This window comes from Salarias fasciatus, chromosome 8, assembly GCF_902148845.1.
Source record: "Salarias fasciatus chromosome 8, fSalaFa1.1, whole genome shotgun sequence".
Taxonomy (NCBI): domain Eukaryota; kingdom Metazoa; phylum Chordata; class Actinopteri; order Blenniiformes; family Blenniidae; genus Salarias; species Salarias fasciatus.
Genome location: NC_043752.1, coordinates 5,772,121 through 5,793,413, shown reverse-complemented (window position 1 = coordinate 5,793,413; position 21,293 = coordinate 5,772,121). Strand labels below are relative to the sequence as shown.

Sequence of the window (21,293 nt, the reverse complement as noted above, 5' to 3'; positions counted from 1 at the left end):
GTTGTTTTCAATGGAGAAATCTAAGGATCAATAAAAGCCTTTTATGCTGCTTTATCTGTTTTGTTCTTGGAGGGAGTAGATTTTTAACTTAACTCACTTAACTCATCTTACCCAAGAGGGAATTTCACTCTTACACTGTGTTCACGGATATTATTATTATTATTATTATTATTATTATTATTATTATTATTATTTATATGAAATGTTTCCCATCTTCCAATTAGTCATACATGCATCCGATCATCAGATATTTAAAAGTAACTCATAATGTCTAGAGTTGTGTTTTATGATGCATGGGGAGTAACTATATAGGGCAATATTTCAATTTAAAAAAGTTTTATTGAGAATATTATGACACAAATGACGGTAGGAATGTGTCAGAATCGATACTTTGAAGGAAGCACCAGGGTTTTGTGAGGTTCATGTGACCATCAACATCATTAAATAGACACTGTGTTACGGGTTACGCATGGTTAGATGCAATTTTTTTTCTAGACCAAATATTAACGTATTCATCAAATCAGAGAAAATAAATGTAGGCTTCAATCACACTCATTTGCCTAAATTCCATTTTAAATTTTATGGGATATTGTGATGACCATAGTGAAGCAGTTGGAGTCTTCATGATGTATGTGGGATTGAGCGTATGCATACATTTATACACATTGTTGATCAACCTGAAAATGCCAGAAGTCCAAGAGTCAAGACTGTGTGAAGATCAAGACTGACAACAACAGGTTGTGGGTACAAATTCATTTGTAAGATTAAAATTCAACGAAAAGAATATTGTGTTTCCGTTGTAATTCTCTTGATATTTTATCCTTATTTTCATAACTTAGTGCTATTTGGGCGTGATGTAATGACTTCTCGTAAGTTGCCCGGTCCAATATGGCGGCGACCTTGACGTAACGCGGAAGTTGTGTTGACGTGTGTGACGCTGACGCTGTCCGTTACCCCGTCACGTTGCAGGACGACACAGGAAGCTGCAGTAAACATATCGGATGACAGCATGTGAGGCGCGGATGAGAAACCGGTACCGGTGGTCTGGAGTTTCCCTCTTACTTACTTCTCTGGGTAGTTATTGGAAACGCTCGAAGGTGGCGGCGACTCCGAAAAATCCTCCGACAATGGAGCCCTGTCCCGAAGCGGCGCCGCTGTTTACGTTCGGGGTCATAGCCGACATCCAGTACGCGGACATCGAGGACGGATATAACTTCCATCAGTCGAGCCGCCGGTACTACCGGAGCAGCCTGCGGCTCCTCGGGAACGCGCAGCGGCGCTGGGAAGAAGACAAGCCCAGCTTCCTCCTCCAGCTGGGGGACATCATAGACGGCTTCAACAAGCGCGACGGCGCGTCGGAGCGGGCGCTGGAGGCGGTGCTGGGGCAGCTCCGGAGCGGCGGCCCCGCGGAGGTGCACCATGTGTGGGGTAACCACGAGTTCTACAACTTCAGCCGGAGCGCGCTGCTCGGCTCCGAGCTCAACAGCGCGCACCGCGGGGCCGAGAGCCCCGTCGGCTCCCCGGCCAGAGCCGACATCTACGCCTACCACTTCACGCCGTTCCCCGGGTTCCGGTTCGTGGTGCTGGACGCGTACGACGTGAGCCTGCTGGGCCGAGAGGAGCAGAGTGAGGAGTACCGCCGAGCCCTGAGCCTGATCCGGAACCACAACCAGAACCAGGACCTCAACTGCCCTCCAAGTACTCTCATCACACACCGAATCGGCACAACATAATAAAACAAGAGAGTAATTAATTAGTAATTTGGTATTAGGACATGAAAAATGACACATTTTAGCTTGTTTATACGACGTTTCAAGTAAAAACGCATCATTTTGCGTTTTTGTCAGAAATATCTAATATTTCCACTGTAATGTTTTCCAGAATCCACTAGTGGATGCTGGAAAGTTCAGTTTTTCCTGGTACCATGGAAACTGAGTTGAAGCGTCTTCGAAAAATTCCACCTTGAGAGCAGTATTCAATAAGTTGCGGTTTCATTGGCTCTAAGCACCGTTCTCATGTAAACGGACACCCAAAAGACAACACAAGTTTAGCATTTTCACTTGAAGTCATGGCGTAATGAGGGCTTAATTGTACTTTTTTGCATTTATTTAGTTGATTATTAGAAGAAGTGAGTCATATGTAAAATGAGCAGAATTCAGCTTGAGAGCTCAAATGTCAAACTGACAGCACAGTTTGGCACAATTTTTCTCTTAAACTCTGGCACAACTGACTGATGGGCAAAACTTAAAGATTTTCCAAAAAATTACAAAGAAGGTTATTTTTGAGTAAAAATCAGGAAAACAAGAACTGATTTGTTTTTTCTTTACAACTCATTGCACATGTGAAAGCACTTTGCAGCTATGAAGTGCAACAAAAGACTTTATTCCAAGCTGTTTTTTTATTGGATCATTAATTTTCGTCGTAGCAGCGTTATGTGTGTGATGCTGACTTGCTAAAATGTCACGCGTTGTGCTTTTCTTGCAGTGTGTTTCGGCCTCAATCAGAGGTTCACCATGTTCAACGGTGGCTTCAGTCAGGACCAGCTGGACTGGCTCCATTCCGTTCTGTCTGCTGCCGATGAAAACCAGGAGAAAGTCACTATCATCAGTGAGTCAAAACCTGTTGTGGATATTCGGTTTCATTCTTTTTGTTCAGAAGTCTCAGGTGTTGCTATTTTTGCAAAGAGACACATTGTACATTTTGTTTGATGGGATGTTTCAGTAGAGGCCGATCGATGTTTGTCAAGGTCTGATCACACAAAGTGAAAGTGATAAATCAGGAAATGTTGGAAGTCGGATACAAGCAGCTCTGCTGTCTGTGGAAAACGCTGACGATCGCTCTGCTGTTGGTTCTCTCGTCAGGCCACCTCCCCGTCCATCCTGCATCCACCACATTCGTTTGCCTCGCGTGGAACTTCGACGACCTCCTGGCCGTCATCCGCTCCCACCGCAGCGTGGTGTGCTACATGGCCGGACACGACCACGACGGAGGCTACTGCTGGGACGGCGCCACCGGGGTGCACCACCTGACCTTCGAGGGGGTGGTGGAGACGCCGCCCGACAGCGACGCCTTCGCCACGGTCTTCGTCTACGAGGACAGGATGGTGCTGAAAGGCAGCGGCAGGACCAGTGACAGACAGCTTCTGTTCCGTCACCCTGAGGAACCGGCTGATGGGGGATCTGAATGTTCTGAACTCTCAGATGATTAGAACTATCATTATTTTAGACCAAAATTCACAATCTGATGTAAACTAAGCAAGTGGATATCTCAATTTTAGGTTCCTTTTATGCATCTGAAACATGCAAACTTTAAATATCAATCAGTCATAGAAGTTAGAAATAAGATCTTAATTTCAATCTCTTTGCAAATGAATGATAATACCTCTAATGATATATTTTAGCAGTTGTGCCTGCCACTGCAGTCTCGTTTGGTCGGTTGTCCAAGCTGCAAACCGACTGTAGATTCAGTAACGAGCAGTGGATGGAAGTCAGCGTTCTTTGTTCACCACTCCAGTTTCAGACGTGGCATTTTACCCGAACTTCATTGTCAGACGGTGACACAGCGTTTTTATTCAGTATCATATTCCACTGGTATCCAGTGGCAGTTTTCTGGCATGGATGACAGGATCGAAGGAGACTTTTGCACCCTCTAGTGGCAGGTGGTGTCCATTCAGGGACGTGTCTTTTTAATTTAGTGGTCTCCCTGAGGCATTCAACTGGTTTACACTGGATTTCATGACGCTTCAGTGTCATCCAGCGGTTCTACAACTTGAAAATCTACTGGTAAATCGTTGTGTGGTTCCTGTATGGAACCTTATGGCAATCAGCAAGTGCTGTCTTGTGGCACTTTAAGGTTACTTTCCAGAAGATGTGTGGCTTTTACACAGGGTCTGATGACACCTTGTGTGCCTGTTTCATCCACTGTCACTTCTGAAAAATCAACCAAACACTAGACCAGCACTGGCCGAGAAAACAGACCTCTGCCTTTGAGACCCAAAGATGAACAAAGCTCTGGCACTTTTGAATTTTTAAAGATTCCAAACTTACCCAGATGTGTGAGATGTTTGAGGGATTATTTGGCACTTTTCAGGAAGAAGTTTTTAAATACAGTACCTCTTATGTTTTTATTCTATTTATATTTAAAATATATTTTCTCTATTTGACAAAGTGAATGATACCTGCTCCTTTTAATGTTTTATTTTTTAGCAGCAGTAGAGGAAACGGGTGGTTTTCTTTTGCAGATTGCACAGAAATGTAATCATTTTTAATGACTGTTTTACGGTGCGGTATGGAGGCGTTTGAGTGCAGCGTGTTGCTGTAATGACAGGAAGTCACGATATTCAATCATAAAATAAATGATCTCAATAAAAAACATTTCTGTGCTGTGTTCATTTAATCGTCATTGTGACTTATGATGAAAAGTGGAACTTTACAGATAGGATTTTGGGAATTTACATTTTGTTCACTGGAATATCCACAATAAAATACAATAAATCAAAACGACTGTCATATTTCTAGGTAATGGAACACTGGTGAAAAATGTACTATTTTAAAGACTTTAACAGGAGCTTTTGTGTATGATTCTACACTTAACTGAAGAAATAAGCCCATTCATCTAAATCATTGACTCACTGTCATGTATTGGATAAAATATATTGCCTGTCCCAAGATGTAACAATAAACACAAAATATAACAACTTGTTAATCAGCACTTTGGTCACATCATCACCAGCCATTTTACATACATACATTTTGGATTTTTGTTACATTTTTTTGTAACAATTTGGGTCATTGATACATTTTGAGTTATTGTTACATATCAGTAACAATGTATTGATTTCTTTCTATCAGAAAAAAATTCTGAATTCTGATTTTTTTTTCTAAATTAGAAAAAAAAACAATCTGATTATGCGGTAATATATCTGATAATGCTGTAATAGTGTTGGTTGGTTTATGTTCATTTCAAACATTTACAAATAAACATATATGCATATAAAAAAACAATAATTCTAATAAGAGTAAATAATTATGTCGATAACGATATGATAATGATTATTTGCAGTCCCTCCCTCCTTTCTCTCTCTCCTCTCTCTCCCTTCCTCTCTCTCTCTCTCTCTCTCTCTCTCTCTCTCTCTCTCTCTCTCTCGCTCCCCCTCCCCCTCCCTCCTCCCTCTCTCTCTGCATTGCAGCCTGAGCGCTGCTGCCTGACTCCAACACAACAATGGCGACTCCCAGTCCGAACAGCAACTCCACGTCGCACCAGCTCCACCAGCAGACGCAGAGCAGCAGCATGCAAGGTAGGCGAGCCCGGCGGCCTCTCCCGGGCCCCCACCGGGATCCACCGGCCTCCTCCGGCCTCCGCTGGCCTCACCGCCCCGGTACTCCCGCAAACCCGGTGGGGTTCCAGAGACATATAGCTTTTTAGCTTCGCGGCGGGAGGAGCCGTCATGTTCAGACAGGAAAACAGTGCTTCCGCTTTACGCCTTCAAAATAAAAGTGAAGCTAAATTATGACAATAAATCCATACAACAATAATCTATTCGTGACTAAATTGATATTGTTCTAAACTATAGGGCAGTTCTTTCATTTCATATCAATATATATATAAATGTATTGTACCCATCTAATCAACTAAAATAGCATTACTGTAGGGGTTAATAAAGTATTTCTGTTTTAATCTTTTATGTAAGACTTTATAAATATTCTACTTTTAATTTCACCAACTCAAACTCATTCAAATATTTGTCTGATTTAAAGATATCTATTATTTAAGCTCACAATAAAAGAAAACACCCATATTTGATTTGGAAGTTATCTGATTTAACTCAAAGTGAGGCCCATATTTTATAACAAATATATTGTATTATGTTAGCAATGCTTACTTGTGCAGTTTAAAGCGACAGTGATATTATGCTTCCATGAACTCTGTATTCCCCTTCTGAAAATTCATAATGCTAGAAGTGTGACAAATTCACAAGGCCAAATTACAATTTTTTGTTATATTTTATTTGTTATCTAATCAACTCATATCATGTTAGTTGTACATCGTTTTACTAAACAACATTGATGCATTGCCCATCTAATATCCCAAAGCTGACAATGATAACATCTTAGTTTTCAAAATGAAAAAATAACTACTTTCTTGTTTGTACGATAATAAAATGATAATAAATATGTTAATTGTTTAATAATTTGACAAGTTGTGATATTTTCTGAAGTTCATTCAGTCCTAATAATAAAATGAAAAAGCAGCTCAGTAAAATCAGTCATTACAAGGTAGTTACTAACTCAAAATAGCTAAAAACTAAAAAAAAAAAAAAAAAAACCTTGATTTTTAAAGAAATGAAAAGAGATGTGGCAATATGGTCACCTTTAATCTTATTCTGAAGGCTGTCCGGCGCAGCTTCCGGTATGTGCCTCCCTGTAGCTGCTTAGCTTGATGGCTAGCAGTTTAGCACAGACAGACTTCTTTAAAGTTAGACAGCAATCGGGAGTGTTTTTCAGGATGAATTCAGGTTGAATCCATGTTTAAGGTGCCACCTCCCCTGGAAGCGTCTCAGAATGAAGCCACGCTGGCTCACGGTGCTGGTTACTCCCTGGTGTTGTTAGCACCAGGCTGCTAACAGCAGCACTGAGGCCTACATGAAGTGTATCTGCCCCCTGTGAGCCAGGCCAAACGCCCCGCAGCCCCCTGTCAGGAGCAAATAGACCACTTCAGCCCCCTCAGCTGGGCTCTTCTACTTGTGTTTAATGAAATTAAACTGCGGCTCACTTAAGTCAGTTAACCTGTGAATGAGTCTGTACCTGGCTAATGACTGATATATTACTGTGACTCCCTTTTTAACACTGTAGCCAAAAATAATACCCTTGATAAAGTTTTCAGAGCAATCTATTACCAATCTGTACCATTCAGTGTTAACATTTGGTATTTTTATTTTAATCGTCTTATACTGTGCTTAGTTTATACATATATTGAAGAAGAAAATACAAACAGTAAAACAATCGCAAACAAAAAAATTCTCATTGTTTTGTATCATTTTACATTGCTTCATGTGGCTATTTTATTATTTTTTTTCCTGTTGTTTCTTAATGACCCAATGTTTTGCTTCATTGTCGTTTAGATAATTTAACCTCATAATTTGGTAGTTTTCCAGGCTTTTTTTGGGTTTGGTTTGTCAGTTTTTCTGTTCACTTTGGGCTTGTAGTGACTCATTTATGGCTACATATTATTATGCAAACATGGAACATATGATAAGGTTGTTTAGTCTTTCATTAGTGAAATGACATGCTATAAATCCATGCTCGTCAAAAATTCTAACCGGATTCCAATTTTCAGTGCTATTTCTCTCTAATTCAAACAGAAAATTGTTTTTTTTTTTTTTTTTGTAGAAAATTTGTCCCAATCCAAAGTTTTCCAAAGATACACATTGCATATATTGCGATTGGAACAAATTTACAGTTTACTGTGCAGCTGTTGTTTTTTTGCATTTCTTTTGAGATGATCTCCTCTGCTAGTCTTCAGCTTTCTTTTTATTTGCTCTCATCCATTTTTGTTTTGTTTGCGATTGATATTACATTATACCAATTAGATATGAAGAGAGGAAAATGTTAAAAGTGCTTGTTCAATCATATGTTAATTATTTTTTTTATACAAACATGGGTTTACTTACAGGGTTTGTGTTTAATAATGGACATGCAGATTAAGACAAAACCTTCAGCTGATCTTAGTGTCATTTTCTCACTGTGTGGCAGATATCTAGTATCAAATGTTTTATCTAAACCTTGCAGAAACCAACACCTGCTGGAGATGTCAAAATGAAACAGGTATTCCCACTTATTTTTACCAACACTGTTGTTGAAGGATATTTCTGAAACTGTTTCTTCGCAAAGATCATAGAAATGTTCCCTGTCTACCCTCTTCTGTTATGTTGTTTCTATATGCAAAGTTTAATTTTTTTTCCCTTTAATTTTACAAACCTTGCATATTATCCACCAAAATGCATGCTCTCCATAGAGTTCTAGAATCAGACCAACCCTGATGTAGACACAGTAGACAGACCCCCATATGATGAGACACCATCACGCCAAGCGAACCCCGAACTGGGAATGTTTCCTGATCTAACACATGCCAGTTCTGAGTGACATGCCACTATAAATCTGCCAAAGTTTTCTTCTCTCATGCAGTAATAAACAGATTTCAGGTATCTGGACGTGTTGTTCTCCTCGTTTTGTCCCATATGGACATCATAGTGTTATATCTAAAGTTATCTTTCAATGGCATATCTCACATAACGGTAAAATGTTCCACTGGCATGTCACCTTTCACTGGCATATGCCACTTTACAGTATGCCTCCATTTAAGACCAATTCTGAACAGTCTCTGTGCCACTTAACCATTCTGAGTGATGCTCTTTGACTGGCACAGAGTCGACTTACAGTGATGCTTCAGTCGCTTCACTTCAGTATTCCATGTAACACTTTATATTCAATTTTCATAAACTCTAATGGTGCGTTCACACCGGACGCGAATAGCGCAGCGAGGGCGGCCGATTTACATAGAAAATATATGGTTTTCGCGCGGCCAGGAAGCGGCGAGTGGTCACACGCCGAGAATTCAGCGAATTGAGCGGCGGCCGCTCCACCGCTCTACTCGCGCCAACTGCTCTACTCGCGTTGCTGAAAGTTGGGAATGTTGAACTTTTGAGCGAATTTGCGAGGGGCGAACCAATCACAGAGCCGCTCTATATGACGTCATTTATGACCTACCGGAGCCCCCGGGAAACACCAGAGATGGATGAGAAACTGATCACAGCGGTCTGCGCTCGCCCTGAGCTCCCTTCGTAGTATTTTTTATCGGGACAGGAATAAAAAGGAGCTTGCTTGGAGAAAGATTAGTGAGGAGGTCGGGTCCCCGGGTAAACTGAGTAAACAGATTGTGGTGAAACAGTGTTTACTGTTAGTTAAACAGTGAGTTTACTGAGAGGTCGAGTCCCCGGTGGAATGCGAGCGCCGATGCGGGACCGCAGTTCGTCAAACTGGGCCCGGGAGAGACGGAAGTACCGCTGAAAGCGTCCTTCATCCTGGCGCAGCTCCTGGAGTAAATTGTGAAACTCACCATACTCTGAACGCCTCTGCAAAATATTATGAATCCAGACACATCGCCTGGACTCACGACGACGACGTTGTCGGACTTTATCAAGCAAATAAAGCAGACCGCCGGCAACAGAGACACGAATTCAGCGGCAGCCGCTGTTGGGTCACAAAATGCACACGCGGCCAACCAGGGGCGAATCGCGCCGCGCTACTCGCGTCCCGTGTGAACGCACCATTAGTTGTTTTGCCATGATATGAAACCTGTTAGGGCTTCACAATATACCTTGTAAATATTGCTGTCAGCATATCAACATTTACAATGCAACTTGTGAAGCGAAAACCTGACTCAACCCTAATAAATAAAGTTTCCATGCACTTTGTGCAACATTCAGTTTGTGTTGTCACAACAGTAACGGAGGTATTTCTGTGGTACCTGTAGCAGCATGCTGCTGTCACACAGAGACATCTAGTGGTCCAAGATGGCATGCAGTAGTGTATACTTAAATATTAGTTACTTTTTACTGTAAGTGGCATGAGACAATACAGGTAGCCAAAACCACCAGAGTAAGGCACTTCATCTGGCAGGTCAACACATTTCTAGGAACCTGCCCTGTGATCGACTCCTCCAAGGACGGAACTTGTTGATTCGACTTGAACAGGCCCGAAGAGCGTGTAGTAAAATGTTTTTTCTGTTACTTCAGGGTTTCAGATAAGCCTGTCTGGAGTACCCCAGTGTAAGCATTAGACTCGCACACAAAGCACACCGATCTCTACTCTTTGTGGGTACACCTCAGTGGCCTATGGTGGCGTCCTCGCGCAGATTACTGCCACCCGTTCAGATGCGGAAGACAATGGGTGTGGGGAAGCCAGTGTAGGCCACTGAAGCAGCCTGTGTGGTGCTCTGGTAGTTGGGAAGTCTGTCCACTGTTCACTGCTCTTAACAGCCACTGATGTGGCCCAGAGAAGTTCATTTGCACCGGGTGGGCTTCAAGGTTAAGGGATCTGTTTTCGCTCAGGAGCTGGTTGGACAGGGCATGGCAAAGACGGCCCAACACTTCAAATCAGCACTTCAGAGAATCTCCAAGACTGAGTTGTCAACAATAGATCCTTCCAGTCATACACGGCTGTGAATGCACCTGTAGCCATCAACCATATCCAGATCCATGAGCCAGAATGAAGTGCTGTCGAAGTGTTGGGCCACTTTGATGTCTTGCGGGAACTGTTCAGGTTTGATTTGCTTTTTTTTTTTCCCCCTCCTCTTCATAAAATCCATCAGTGGAGATGTTTGTGGACAGGAGTTCCCAGTGCCAACCTTTGGCTTTACTGCTCTGCACACCACTTGATTAACTTTGCACACACGATGCATGTAACCTATTCAGAAACACACAGCTGAACGAATTGACTTTCCTCACACTGGGAACCCCTGTACATGTGGGTACTTTGCTTGTGTTCCAAATGCATTTTGTGCTTCCTCTCTGATCTTGAGATAATCCCAAAATACTCAGATTACTTAGTCCCATGCACAGTATTGTGTTGACACTTTATTTTGAAAGTTTTATCTTCTAAATTTGCACACATTAAGGCTTATCTCAAGTATGTACAGACATGTCACTGAGGTAAGACGAGCTTTGAATCACACTGTGTGTATCCTGTGTTTGCACCAGCTGTTGGACCCACAGTATGGCGTGCACGCTGTGGGTATCTGGATCTGTTTCTGTCTTTGTACCCCCACACAGGTAAACGTAAAGCTCTCAAGCTCAATTTTGCCAACCCTCCAGTGAAACCGACCTCGAGGCTTCCCATCAATCCGACGGCTCCTTCCTTCCAGAACCCTCACATGTGAGTAGAAACCAGAACTCCATTCAGTTGACTTGATCATTTTCTGAAGGTCATGACTGATCAACTGTATATTCGGTACAGAAGTCCTACCTTCAGAGGTGACATGTCCTTTTGAAATGGGGAAGAAAGAGGCCTAAATGTCTTGTGCAAATTTGACTATCCAGTCAAATCACACAAGATTTCTATCTACCTCAGAGGTCTAACTACCTCTGGACCCTATAAATGTTTCCAACTCTCAGAAGCTTAGCGATTACCGATTAAATATTTACCATCACCTTATTTATCTATAATGCATGTCCCTCCCCTGGCTCCCTGCTGTCCTTTTCTCTACCTTTCCTTCCCCTTCCTTTGATCTCTTCTTCCTCCTCCTCCTGCGCTGTCCTCTGTGTGACCCCGTCTCCATCTTCTGGGACTTCCTCTGCAGAGAGCGTCTGCGGACGCACAGCATCGAGTCATCGGGGAAGCTGAAGATCTCCCCAGAGCAGCACTGCGACTTCACCGCCGAGGACCTGCGAGACCTCGGCGAGATCGGCCGCGGGGCGTACGGCTCTGTTAACAAAATGGTCCACAAGCCCACGGGCCAGATCATGGCTGTCAAGGTGACCTTAACACTCCTAAACATTAATGTCCGATAAGACATTTAGAATTGGTGGGTACCTTTGGTTTCCAACCTTTTCTCTGGAGTGTCACTTTTTTCCTATTTTAATAAACATTTGGTGAGCTAACCCTAACCCTAACCCTAACATTGCCTATCGCTAACAAAGTCTTTGGCTTGTGTCTCCCAGAGGATTCGCTCCACGGTGGACGAGAAGGAGCAGAAGCAGCTCTTGATGGATCTGGACGTGGTGATGAGGAGCAGCGACTGTCCCTACATCGTTCAGTTCTACGGCGCCCTCTTCAGGGAGGTCCGACAAACCCCAACGCTATCCGTTGCTAGACCGCTCCCCATTCCATACGGCTGACAAACTGACCTCTGCTCTCTGTTTCAGGGTGACTGTTGGATCTGTATGGAACTTATGTCTACCTCATTAGACAAATTCTACAAATATGTATATTGTGCGTTAGATGACGTCATTCCAGAGGAAATACTAGGCAAAATAACATTAGCAGTAAGTGTCACTTTCGAATTTATTCTCAAAAAGTTGTGTGAACAAGATTCTTCTGTAAAATAATTTTTGCATAATATAATATAACTGGTCCCTAAATCTAACCCAAAGGTTTTCTTTTGTCTCCAACAGACCGTTAAAGCACTGAACCACTTAAAAGAAAACTTGAAAATAATCCACAGAGGTCAGTTTTCTCTCTTTCCTTTCACCTCTTCATTCTTTTGGCTGTACTCTTAACTGTGTTTCTCTTTTGTTGATTGTTCATTTGTAGACATCAAACCTTCCAACATCCTGATGGACCGGAGGGGGAACATCAAGCTGTGTGACTTCGGCATCAGTGGTCAGCTGGTGGACTCCATAGCCAAGACCAGAGACGCCGGCTGCAGGCCGTACATGGCGGTGAGCAGCCGCACAGTCACACGCCAGGAGGCTACATCTGATTTTTTTGGAAATTTAAAGTTCAATTTAAATGTTTGAAACGCATTTCTATATGTCCATCGTTTACTTTGTAAGGTTCAAGATTATTTTTTTTATCTTATTTAAAGTTCTATTTCACATGATTAAAATAAAACTTTAAATATCTAAAAGTCAAATTTGAACCATCTAAATTCACTATTTTTAAAATGAAAGGTTTTTAAATTCAAAGTTAAATTTTACATGTTTTAAAGTCACTTTCATTTCTTTAGTGTTAATTTTACACACTAAAGTTCAATTGTTTGGAGTGAAATTCTTTTAGAATGTGCATAATCCAATATGTCCGCCATCTTACTCGATTCATAAACATTGGGTCATATTAGATCTTTTTCTTGTTTACATGATGTCTTTATTTTCAACTCTTTCTAAGTTACAGCCTTTTAAATTCTTGCTGCCAAAATTGAACATTTTACTCCAAAAAACCTTAAAACAAGACCAAAAAAAAGTCTTCATGTCATCTCCGAACCTCTGGATGGAGCCATTGCACCACTTTAATATGATGGTTGAGAAGCACCTGAGCAACAGGTTTCATGTAGAGCTGCGCTTCTAGAATTAATTAAAGAGTCTGTGTGACATGTGATGAACCCTTTCGGGAAAAGTCACCAGTCTTTACAGAGCTTCTCAATTTCATATTTAAAGGGATTATAGTAGTTTTTTTTTACACCACAAGTTGTAAGATACTATCATTTTGCCCAACTTTACAATTACTCCTGATTTTCATTTTTTTAATCAATTATTTTTTGTAATTAATCATCATTACGCAATCATCATTTATGTTTCTTTTTATCAATTCTGTCCATAATGTCCGACCATACGTGTGAGGAAACCTTTCTGAGTTTGTCTGTTTGTCCGTCTGCAGCCTGAACGGATAGACCCCAGTGCTTCCAGACAAGGCTACGACGTCCGATCCGACGTCTGGAGTTTGGGTATCACCTTGGTGAGTGTCGGACTCCCCCTGGGAAAGTGATATCATCAGCTACTTATCCCATCTGAAACCTCATGTTTGGGCTTGTTTTCAGTACGAGCTGGCCACGGGAAGGTTTCCGTACCCCAAGTGGAATAGTGTGTTCGACCAGCTCACCCAGGTGGTGAAAGGAGAGCCTCCTCAGCTCAGCAACTCGGAGGAACGACAGTTCTCCCCAAAGTTCATCAACTTTGTTAACCTATGGTGAGAACTCCTCTCTCAACGGTTCTTCTAGAGTTAGTGAAACGTTAAATGAAGAGTCTTAGAACCTCTGGAAGTCTTCAGAAATCTGATTACCTGTAACGTTTGTTTTCTGTCCAGCCTTACAAAGGATGAATCGAAAAGGCCAAAGTACAAGGAGCTTCTGGTGAGTCAGCATTCTGTTTATCTTCTTCAGCAGTGAGTTCTTTGGTCGCACAAAAAAAAAAAAAGTAATCTACAAGATTTTGACTAAAGTAACTTTAAACATGTAATTGAAAATGTGATTGACAATGGACATCCTGTGATTGAGATTAAAGAAATTAACCTTTTGACAGTTGAAGTCACTAGTTGAAGTGACTCACTACTTCCGCCAAGTGGCCCATAGGGAAATTACTCGAACTTTACACACGGTGAGCTGTGAACTGTCCCCTCTCTCAGAAACACCCCTTCATCCTGATGTACGAGGAGCGCTTTGTGGACGTCGCCACCTACGTGTGTCGCATCCTGGATCAGATCCCCGCCTCGCCCATCTCGCCCATGTACGTCGACTGACCGGGTCCTGCCGGGGGAGGGGCCGGGGAGGGGAGGGGGAGTGGGCGGTGCTCCGCGCGACGCTTGACGTCTTAGTTACGGATAGGATCACGTGTTCATTGAAGCGTTCCAAAGAACCAAAAGGAACCGAGTCCCAGTTGCCCGGTGCAATGAGAGAATATCGGTGAATTTCCACCTGCCATCAGCTCATTTTACAAAGAATTTCACCTTCCATGTTCAGAAAAATACAAAAAAAAACAAAACAAAAAAAAAAAACGCTTGAAGACATAACATTGTCTTAGTTTAAAAAAGAAAAAAAGCATCTTTGTGTGTGAGGAAAATGGAGTATACATATATGGAATATATATACTTGAACTCGTTGTAAACATTTACAGAATCTACCAAATAAAATGTTTAACGGTGACGCTCATGAACAAAAAAACATTTAAAAAAAACAAAAGAAAAAAAGCCACCTTATGGATTGTATATTGTGGACCGTATGTATGCATCACCTCTGAATCGTTGACATGTACAGATGTATGCCGTTAGACCTACTGTCTCAGAACACACACACACACACACACACACACACACACACACACACACACACACACAGTTTGTTGTAAGCACCTTCACTCTAAACAAATGAGTATGCAAAAAGTGTTTGTTTCCGGAAAGCTCATGGATTCGGTAGTGTGGCTTTACTTTTTTCCTTTTCCTTTTTTTTTTCTTTGTCAATATGCAATCGTGTGAGAGTTTGTCTTGATAAAGGACTGAGACCGTTGATATTTCTCACTTCTAAATGCTGGCCCCAGTTTGGAACCATCGTCTGTTCTCTTCCCGGCAGAGTCACAAAGCTAGCATGCTCGTTTCAGGCAGAACTCAACATTAGCATAGCGGCTGTACAGCGTAGCCTTTAATTTCAAGCCTCTGCTCTTTGGTTTTAATCTAGTTGAAAAAGTAAAATTTGTTACCAAAATTAAGAACTACATTCATGAAGTAAGACTTTAAAAACACTTGAACTTAGACAATTAAGGACATATTTATACTTCTCAAGGTACACCTGCTTACTAGCTTAAATGCTGCATTTGTTAATGATTTTATCCCATGTGAATAGTTTGCGAGCTTCACAAAATATGACTATCATAATTTTACAAGATGTTCATAATCATCAGTATACGTAAAGTCTATCTGAGAACAAACCTTGACGTTGTGCTAATCGTCAGTCCAAGCTAGCTCCAGTCACTGACGTCGTTGTCTTGCTTGACCAAGAAGCTAAAGCTAAAAGTTTAATGAATAACGCTGCAAATAGAATAGTGTTAGATCCAAATGACAAGTTTTTGACCTTAGTGTTTCCAATAGAATATAAAGCATTTAGTAAGACACGTGATAGCACCATGCCACTTAAGATAGCAAAATCATGATAAATGTTGGTTTTGTATAGCTTCAGACTATAAACAATACGAATATGAAACTAACTGAACTCAAATTCTCCTTAATTATAACTTTGACTTGAAATGAAGAAAAGAGCAGTTGGTGCTCATTTAAGATATTTTTTAAACATTTTGAGTGAAAAATAAGTTCTAGTGACAAATCTTCAACAAGTCCAAAGCTCAGTTTTATGACTCGGGCGAAAGAGGAACTGTCAGTTGGTTCAAACTGGAGCTGATGCAATGCTACGTTGCCTGATGTAAAGTTACTTTGGGATATTCTATCCAGATGTAAATGTGTAATGTAAATAGAACATCTAATCTGCTGTTCCTGGCAGGCTCCGCTCAACAGTTAAGGTGCATTCCTAAACGCGAACGATCAAAACGGCGGCGGGCGGAGACGTGAGGAAGCTGATGTTTCAGTTTGAGAATGAGCCTTAACCCTCGTCGGCAGCCCGTCTTAGCACTGTACAGAGCGACTCTTCATCCACACTGACCGCGAGCTGCCGCAGAGGCGAGCAGGCGTGAGTACGTTTCTCCAAGTCCTGTACAAGAAAATAGAAAAAGACACACTCAAATGGTGACTGTAAATGCTGCTAAATCACAAGCTACCCACTTCTATGCGAACCACGAGAGGAGGAAGTCCACTTCTCCGCTAAGTTACTGCTCGACGGCCGTGGAAGGCCTCTGACGACTCAGCATGCTCCTCCTCCACTCGGCATGTCCGTCTGGCTTGCACTGATTTTTCGAATGTTTCCACGCCATACCACGTATTAACATCCAGATGTTTCTCCGTAGTCCGGTCGGCTCCTCCGTCGCCACGGAGATGCTTTCGTTACCCGGCACACTGGAGCTGGTAGCGGCGACGGAAGAGGTTCGCCCGTCGTCGTTCCCTCTCAGAACGTCAGTTCAGAGTCCAGCTAGCTAATCAAACAGTCCGGAAGAGTTGATGGTCGTCTTTAAACATGAAGACGCTGTAGAGATCCTATTTGGTTTATGGCAGTGTACACCACCACATGCTGCCACTAGGGGGGGGGTGGTGTTCCTACCTGCCCTGCTCTAGAACATGTTTAGTTCCCCTGCTTTTTATTAACTCAATCTGTCTGAATAAAGCTCTCCTTGTCCTCTGTCTTACCAGAGGCCACCTGGGATTACAAAACAGAAAAGGGTCAACTTGCTTAATGAGGTTCACTCAAAAACGAAGCTTATAAAACACAAGAAAATAAAGTCCAGGATGTTTCTAGTTCTCAACCAGGGGGGTTAATTAGCCAAGTGTGGACAGATTCCAGGATTGGACATGATTGGATGAGATGTCTTTGAGATAAACTTACAAGAACATTTTAATGTGATCTTACAGTTTTTATTTCCTTTTTAAAATTCAGTAAGTTTGAGTCCCTGAGTAAATGTGTGAATACATGACTGTACTCAGTCTAAAACGTCTCTACGTGTGTCAGCCATGTTTGAAAAAGACCATTATCACTGCGTGTAGCGGGTCAGGTGAAGACCGGACAACATTCATATCTTCGTGGGAAAAGATGGGAATTTTGTCTTCTCTGTTCTTTCCGGTTCTTTTTTTGTTAAACCTGCAAATGGTGCAAACCCCTGAGAAAGCTCTCGGATGGGAGTCGGGTCGTCGCCGCCGCCGCCGCCGCTCTCCGGATCCCGTCCGTCGGTCGTGGGGAAGCTAACTCACCGCTGGCGAACCTCCAGGGTACTTGGTGTACAAATTGCAATTTACCAGAATGTTCATATTAGATTATAAGATAATATTAAGGGCAATGAATATTATATTGTATCTTTATCAAGGGTTACAAATAAAGTTCCCATGGAAAAGATTGAAAACCTGTATTGTGTGCTTCTTGTGAATTGGACATGAATAAAGAGTAACTACAGAAATGAGTTTGCTGTGATTATGTTTATTGCTCTTTTCTTTCTTTATAATACAGGGATGCAGGCAAAATATTGGTTTGTACAATAGTAAAGCAAATCAGTGGCTAAGCAACATGGAAGCTTCTGTCAGATGTGAATTTTTTTTGTGTGTTTTGTTTTGTTTTTATTTTCTTGAATTGGGGAAAGAAAAAAATTGCATATTGAACCCAAAGGATTTAATACAAGAAAGACAAGTAAATATTCTCCAAACAGAAGACGGGACTCAAAAGCTTTTATCGTACAATCAGGACACGTGAGACCACAGAATTTATTGAGCAAGTGCAACACTTAATACTTAACAGGAAAGCAACATTTGGTCAAACTGGAACACATTGTGAGAACCTTTCATACAGAGAACGTGACTGCAAAGCCATAATCTTTCAGGTAGGTTTATGAAAAGCTAAACTTTAGTCCGATCAGCTCAGATCAACGTGGGGAGGCTGCCCACGTTAACATATGAAGCACGGTCGTCTACTAAGTCATCAGACGGGTCTAGTCTTGGCAATTTGACCTCTGATGACAGGAAGTGGTCAGCTTAGCGAAGCATAACGAGTAGCATGGCTATCCCTAAAACCGCAAGTCCAGGGGATACGTCAGGGACCGATGGTGGGGGGGGGGAGTGGTACGGGTTAACCAGGGTGTGATTTATGATAAAGGCTTAAGGGAGGGGGGCTCGACTAAAATAGTGTTTCTTGACAGAAGGGTTTCGGTTGGGGAGGTACAGGTAAAAAAAGAATAAAGTAAATCAGTTGAGGATAAATATAATTGGGTACTTTTTCATCTCCAAGCCGTTGACAGTGACGTGATTGGGATTCCAACCAAGGTGAAGACTTCGAACAATGAACCGTGGTTCAGCCCCCCCTTGCAAATCGCACCCTGGTATTTCAAAAGCAACAAGAAGGTGCTAGTAGCTACTGTAGCTGTTTCAACTGGTCCCCTTGTTTGTGGAATTTAAGCTAACAAGCCGTTGGCGGTAGCATTACAATTACAGAATGAAAAATAAAATAAAACTTGGATTGAACCTTGCAATTAACACACGCCTGCTGTCAAAAATCTCAAAGCAAGAGTTTTACTATGAGGATGTGCAGACAATCAATGACCAAACCGATTGATTAAAAACATCCGGCAAACTTGAGATTGTCAGGACCGGTGCTGGTGCAGTGGTGACTCTCACGTTAATCAGCGAAATTCACAGTAAATATCTGAATATATTACATTTTCCTATTCACAAGTGCTAGCAATAGACAATTCCAATTCTTATGATTTTCCTATAGTGATTTGAGAAAGCATGGCTTTTCCAAGTGGTTCCATCAATACCTTTCACTTATTTTGTTACCATCAGAGGTGGATAACGTTCATTTTCTGAAGCTGTTAGAAAGGAATGTAAATACAGGGTCACATATAAATATAAAGGCACAAAATAAATAAAAAAAAAAAATTGGCTGGATTTGCTGGAAAACAAAATTCAAGGGAAGTTATTGTTATTTGCATTCATGTACCAAGAACTGGACAAATAAACAACATGAATACTGAACAGATTTGGTGTTCCGGAGCTTTTACCGCCAGCCAAACAAAATTCCCAACTGTCTCTTTAAAGAGTTTAAAATACATTTGCACAGGTGTAATCCTTCAAAATAAAAGAGGGGTCCAATTTAGACTGTTTACATGACTACGTTTCAAGTCAAAAGGTGTTGCTGTTGCCTTTTTGCTTCAGAAACGTTTCACAGTCACACAGCAAAGTTTTGAAAACGATGTCAATCCACATAGGAAATGGAAGAAACACTGAAACACGGGTTTTCAGTGACTCCGAACAACATTGTTGTGTAAACGCAATCCTAAAACACAATGAAAGTTTTCTATTTTCGTTTGAAAACAGTGATTGTTGTCATGTTCTTATCTCTCTATTGCTTCAAGAAATGACAGTTTGAAAAAGTACTGAAATATAATCTTTACCAATGCTTCTTTTGAATGTTAAAAGTCCAATATTCCCCCCAAAACTAACAACTTTTCACCGACCACATCAAGGAAGCGTCAGAAAAACTCTGCGTCTGACTGAAAAAAAAAAAAAGTTACATAATTACACCGACGCACATAAAAAGTACCGACACAAAACAAAGAACTTCCTCTGAGAAAACCAGCTGGTGTCGCAGCTTTTTAAACTGTCCAGCGCTTTTTAGGGGACCACCGTTTATTATAAAATTATAAAAGGGTCATTTATAGAGTTGGGGAATACAGAGGATGCTGTGAATAAGGCACAGTTTGTCTGCAGATTAAAAGTGATAAGACCAAAGGTTTCTCAGAGAAACACATTTCTCTCAGTAATGTCATCCTGTGGATAAATATGCCAAATAGTGAAAATAACAATCCTTAAAAAAAAAAAAGTTTCCTACACACATATTCTACGCAAGCAAACTGTGACTAGTGTGTATTAATGCAAGAGGTGCACAGTGAGGTTTCTTTATTTTCTCATATTTACATTGAATAAGGAACTGATTACACAATACGCTTAAGTTGTGGTTTGTATCCTTATATTTACAATATGGCCGCTACTACGAAATTCATTTTATCTTTCAATCCCACTTGGGTGTTTTTTTTTTTTTCCAGTAAAACAAATGTAGACTTAGAAAGTAAATGATTGTCAAATTATCTTCAAGTCTGATTGGTGTAATACTGCATGAAAGTTTAGCACTGTAGCCTTTTTTTTTTTTTTTGGTAAATTGTTCGTGTTTCCGCTCGCCGTACTTACTTCGATAGTTGTGCGCATCGTTAAAGGACAAAGGTCATGTGAAAAAAAAAAGCACCTGGTATTATGGATATGATGGCTGAAACAGCAAAGTCAACATTTAAGGCCACAGTTTTTCTTTGGACTTAGTCAAAATCTAAACTCTGAACATTCAGTTGAGTGTGAGTTTCAAGAGTTCGTCGGTTCACACTCCTCTCAGCTGGTGTCTTGTGATGCGTTGCTATAACAGCGGTCCGGCGGCGGCGGCGCTGCGCTCACCAGTGGTCTAGGTGGAGGTCCATGGCAGAGTTCAAGTTAATGTCTGTCACATCCAGGAACTCCGTGTTGAAGATGCTGGGCGCGCTCGGTGGAGCCACGCTGAAGGCGTTGGTGAAGGCGGGCGGCGTCAGGTCGAGCCACTCCATGGTTTCCCACGGCGTGTCGCTGAACGCCATGCTGACCATCCCCTGCACCTCGGGCACGGCGAACGGCCCCTTGCCGGCGGGCGACAGAGGGGTGTCGATCAGGTCTCTGTTGGTCAGGATTTTGTCCGGTTGGGGATGGTGAGGGTGGCGGTGGTGATGGTGGTTCTGGTTGTTGGGGCTGCCGTAACCGTCCCCGTCTCTGTTCCCTTCGTCTTCCTGCCCGCCGTCGTCGGCGGCCACCTTAAGGTGGGCCGACTCCCCGACCCGACCGACGGGGCTGCCCAGCAGGGTCTCCAGGTGGCTCTCGCCGATGTGATTGACCGTGTGGTCATAAGGGAGCTGGTTGGGTGACAAGTGCTCGTAGTGGCGGTGGAACCTTGGAATGAGGAGGCCGGGACACCCTGGGGACACAGTAATGTGAGGCACAACTTTGGTTACAGAGGACCTCTCCCTCTCCTCTCCGGCGTTAGCTGGCATCTCTTGAAGAGAAACAGGAGAGTAGGGCAATGAGGTCCCGTGTTCCGATATTTCTTGAGCAGATTTCTGTTTCCATTGATGTCTGACTTCAGTTCCTTGACTC

At 42.1% G+C, this 21,293-nt stretch overlaps 3 protein-coding genes across 15 annotated transcripts in view; 2 read left to right on the top strand and 1 right to left on the bottom strand.

The window, feature by feature from the left end:
• The first annotated feature begins 985 nt into the window (after positions 1-985).
• adprm (ADP-ribose/CDP-alcohol diphosphatase, manganese-dependent) lies at positions 986-4,361 on the top strand. The gene is made up of 3 exons (XM_030098610.1): positions 986-1,698; positions 2,485-2,607; positions 2,862-4,361. Exons 1-3 carry the CDS (start codon positions 1,002-1,004, stop codon positions 3,206-3,208), a joined length of 1,167 nt encoding a protein of 388 aa, XP_029954470.1. The 5' UTR covers positions 986-1,001; the 3' UTR covers positions 3,209-4,361.
• An 807-nt stretch (positions 4,362-5,168) lies between these two features.
• map2k4b (mitogen-activated protein kinase kinase 4b) lies at positions 5,169-17,536 on the top strand. 4 transcript variants are annotated; one of them, XM_030097663.1, is made up of 13 exons: positions 5,175-5,296; positions 7,788-7,823; positions 9,794-9,826; positions 10,829-10,931; positions 11,356-11,530; positions 11,717-11,836; positions 11,921-12,040; positions 12,170-12,221; positions 12,309-12,436; positions 13,371-13,448; positions 13,531-13,679; positions 13,797-13,842; positions 14,115-17,536. In XM_030097663.1, exons 1-13 carry the CDS (start codon positions 5,221-5,223, stop codon positions 14,226-14,228), a joined length of 1,230 nt encoding a protein of 409 aa, XP_029953523.1. In that variant the 5' UTR covers positions 5,175-5,220; the 3' UTR covers positions 14,229-17,536. The 4 variants fall into 4 exon arrangements, with proteins under 4 accessions (XP_029953525.1, XP_029953523.1, XP_029953524.1 ...); XM_030097665.1 differs by lacking the exon at positions 7,788-7,823 and having other exon boundaries at positions 5,169-5,296; XM_030097664.1 differs by lacking the exon at positions 9,794-9,826.
• myocd (myocardin) overlaps positions 17,534-21,293 on the bottom strand; it is a 71,823-nt gene continuing 68,063 nt past the window's right edge. For 7 of the 10 annotated variants that reach the window (XM_030097651.1, XM_030097658.1, XM_030097652.1 and 4 more), the window contains one exon: positions 17,534-21,192. In XM_030097651.1, the coding sequence (XP_029953511.1) occupies positions 20,564-21,192 (629 nt within the window). In that variant the 3' untranslated portion in view covers positions 17,534-20,563. The remainder of the gene's footprint in view (positions 21,193-21,293) is intronic. The other 3 variants (XM_030097654.1, XM_030097661.1, XM_030097655.1) reach the window with 1 other exon arrangement.

What these genes read in the sequence shown, in the direction of transcription:
- adprm (XM_030098610.1), top strand. Translation starts at nt 1,002, where the DNA reads ATGACAGCATGTGAGGCGCGGATGAGAAACCGGTACCGGTGGTCTGGA. An exon ending in GGACCTCAACTGCCCTCCAA is followed by an intron (nt 1,699 to 2,484) that starts GTACTCTCATCA and finishes CTTTTCTTGCAG; the next exon opens with TGTGTTTCGGCCTCAATCAG. An exon ending in GGAGAAAGTCACTATCATCA is followed by an intron (nt 2,608 to 2,861) that starts GTGAGTCAAAAC and finishes TTCTCTCGTCAG; the next exon opens with GCCACCTCCCCGTCCATCCT.
- map2k4b (XM_030097663.1), top strand. Translation starts at nt 5,221, where the DNA reads ATGGCGACTCCCAGTCCGAACAGCAACTCCACGTCGCACCAGCTCCAC. An exon ending in GCAGAGCAGCAGCATGCAAG is followed by an intron (nt 5,297 to 7,787) that starts GTAGGCGAGCCC and finishes TAAACCTTGCAG; the next exon opens with AAACCAACACCTGCTGGAGA. An exon ending in ATCAACTTTGTTAACCTATG is followed by an intron (nt 13,680 to 13,796) that starts GTGAGAACTCCT and finishes TTTTCTGTCCAG; the next exon opens with CCTTACAAAGGATGAATCGA.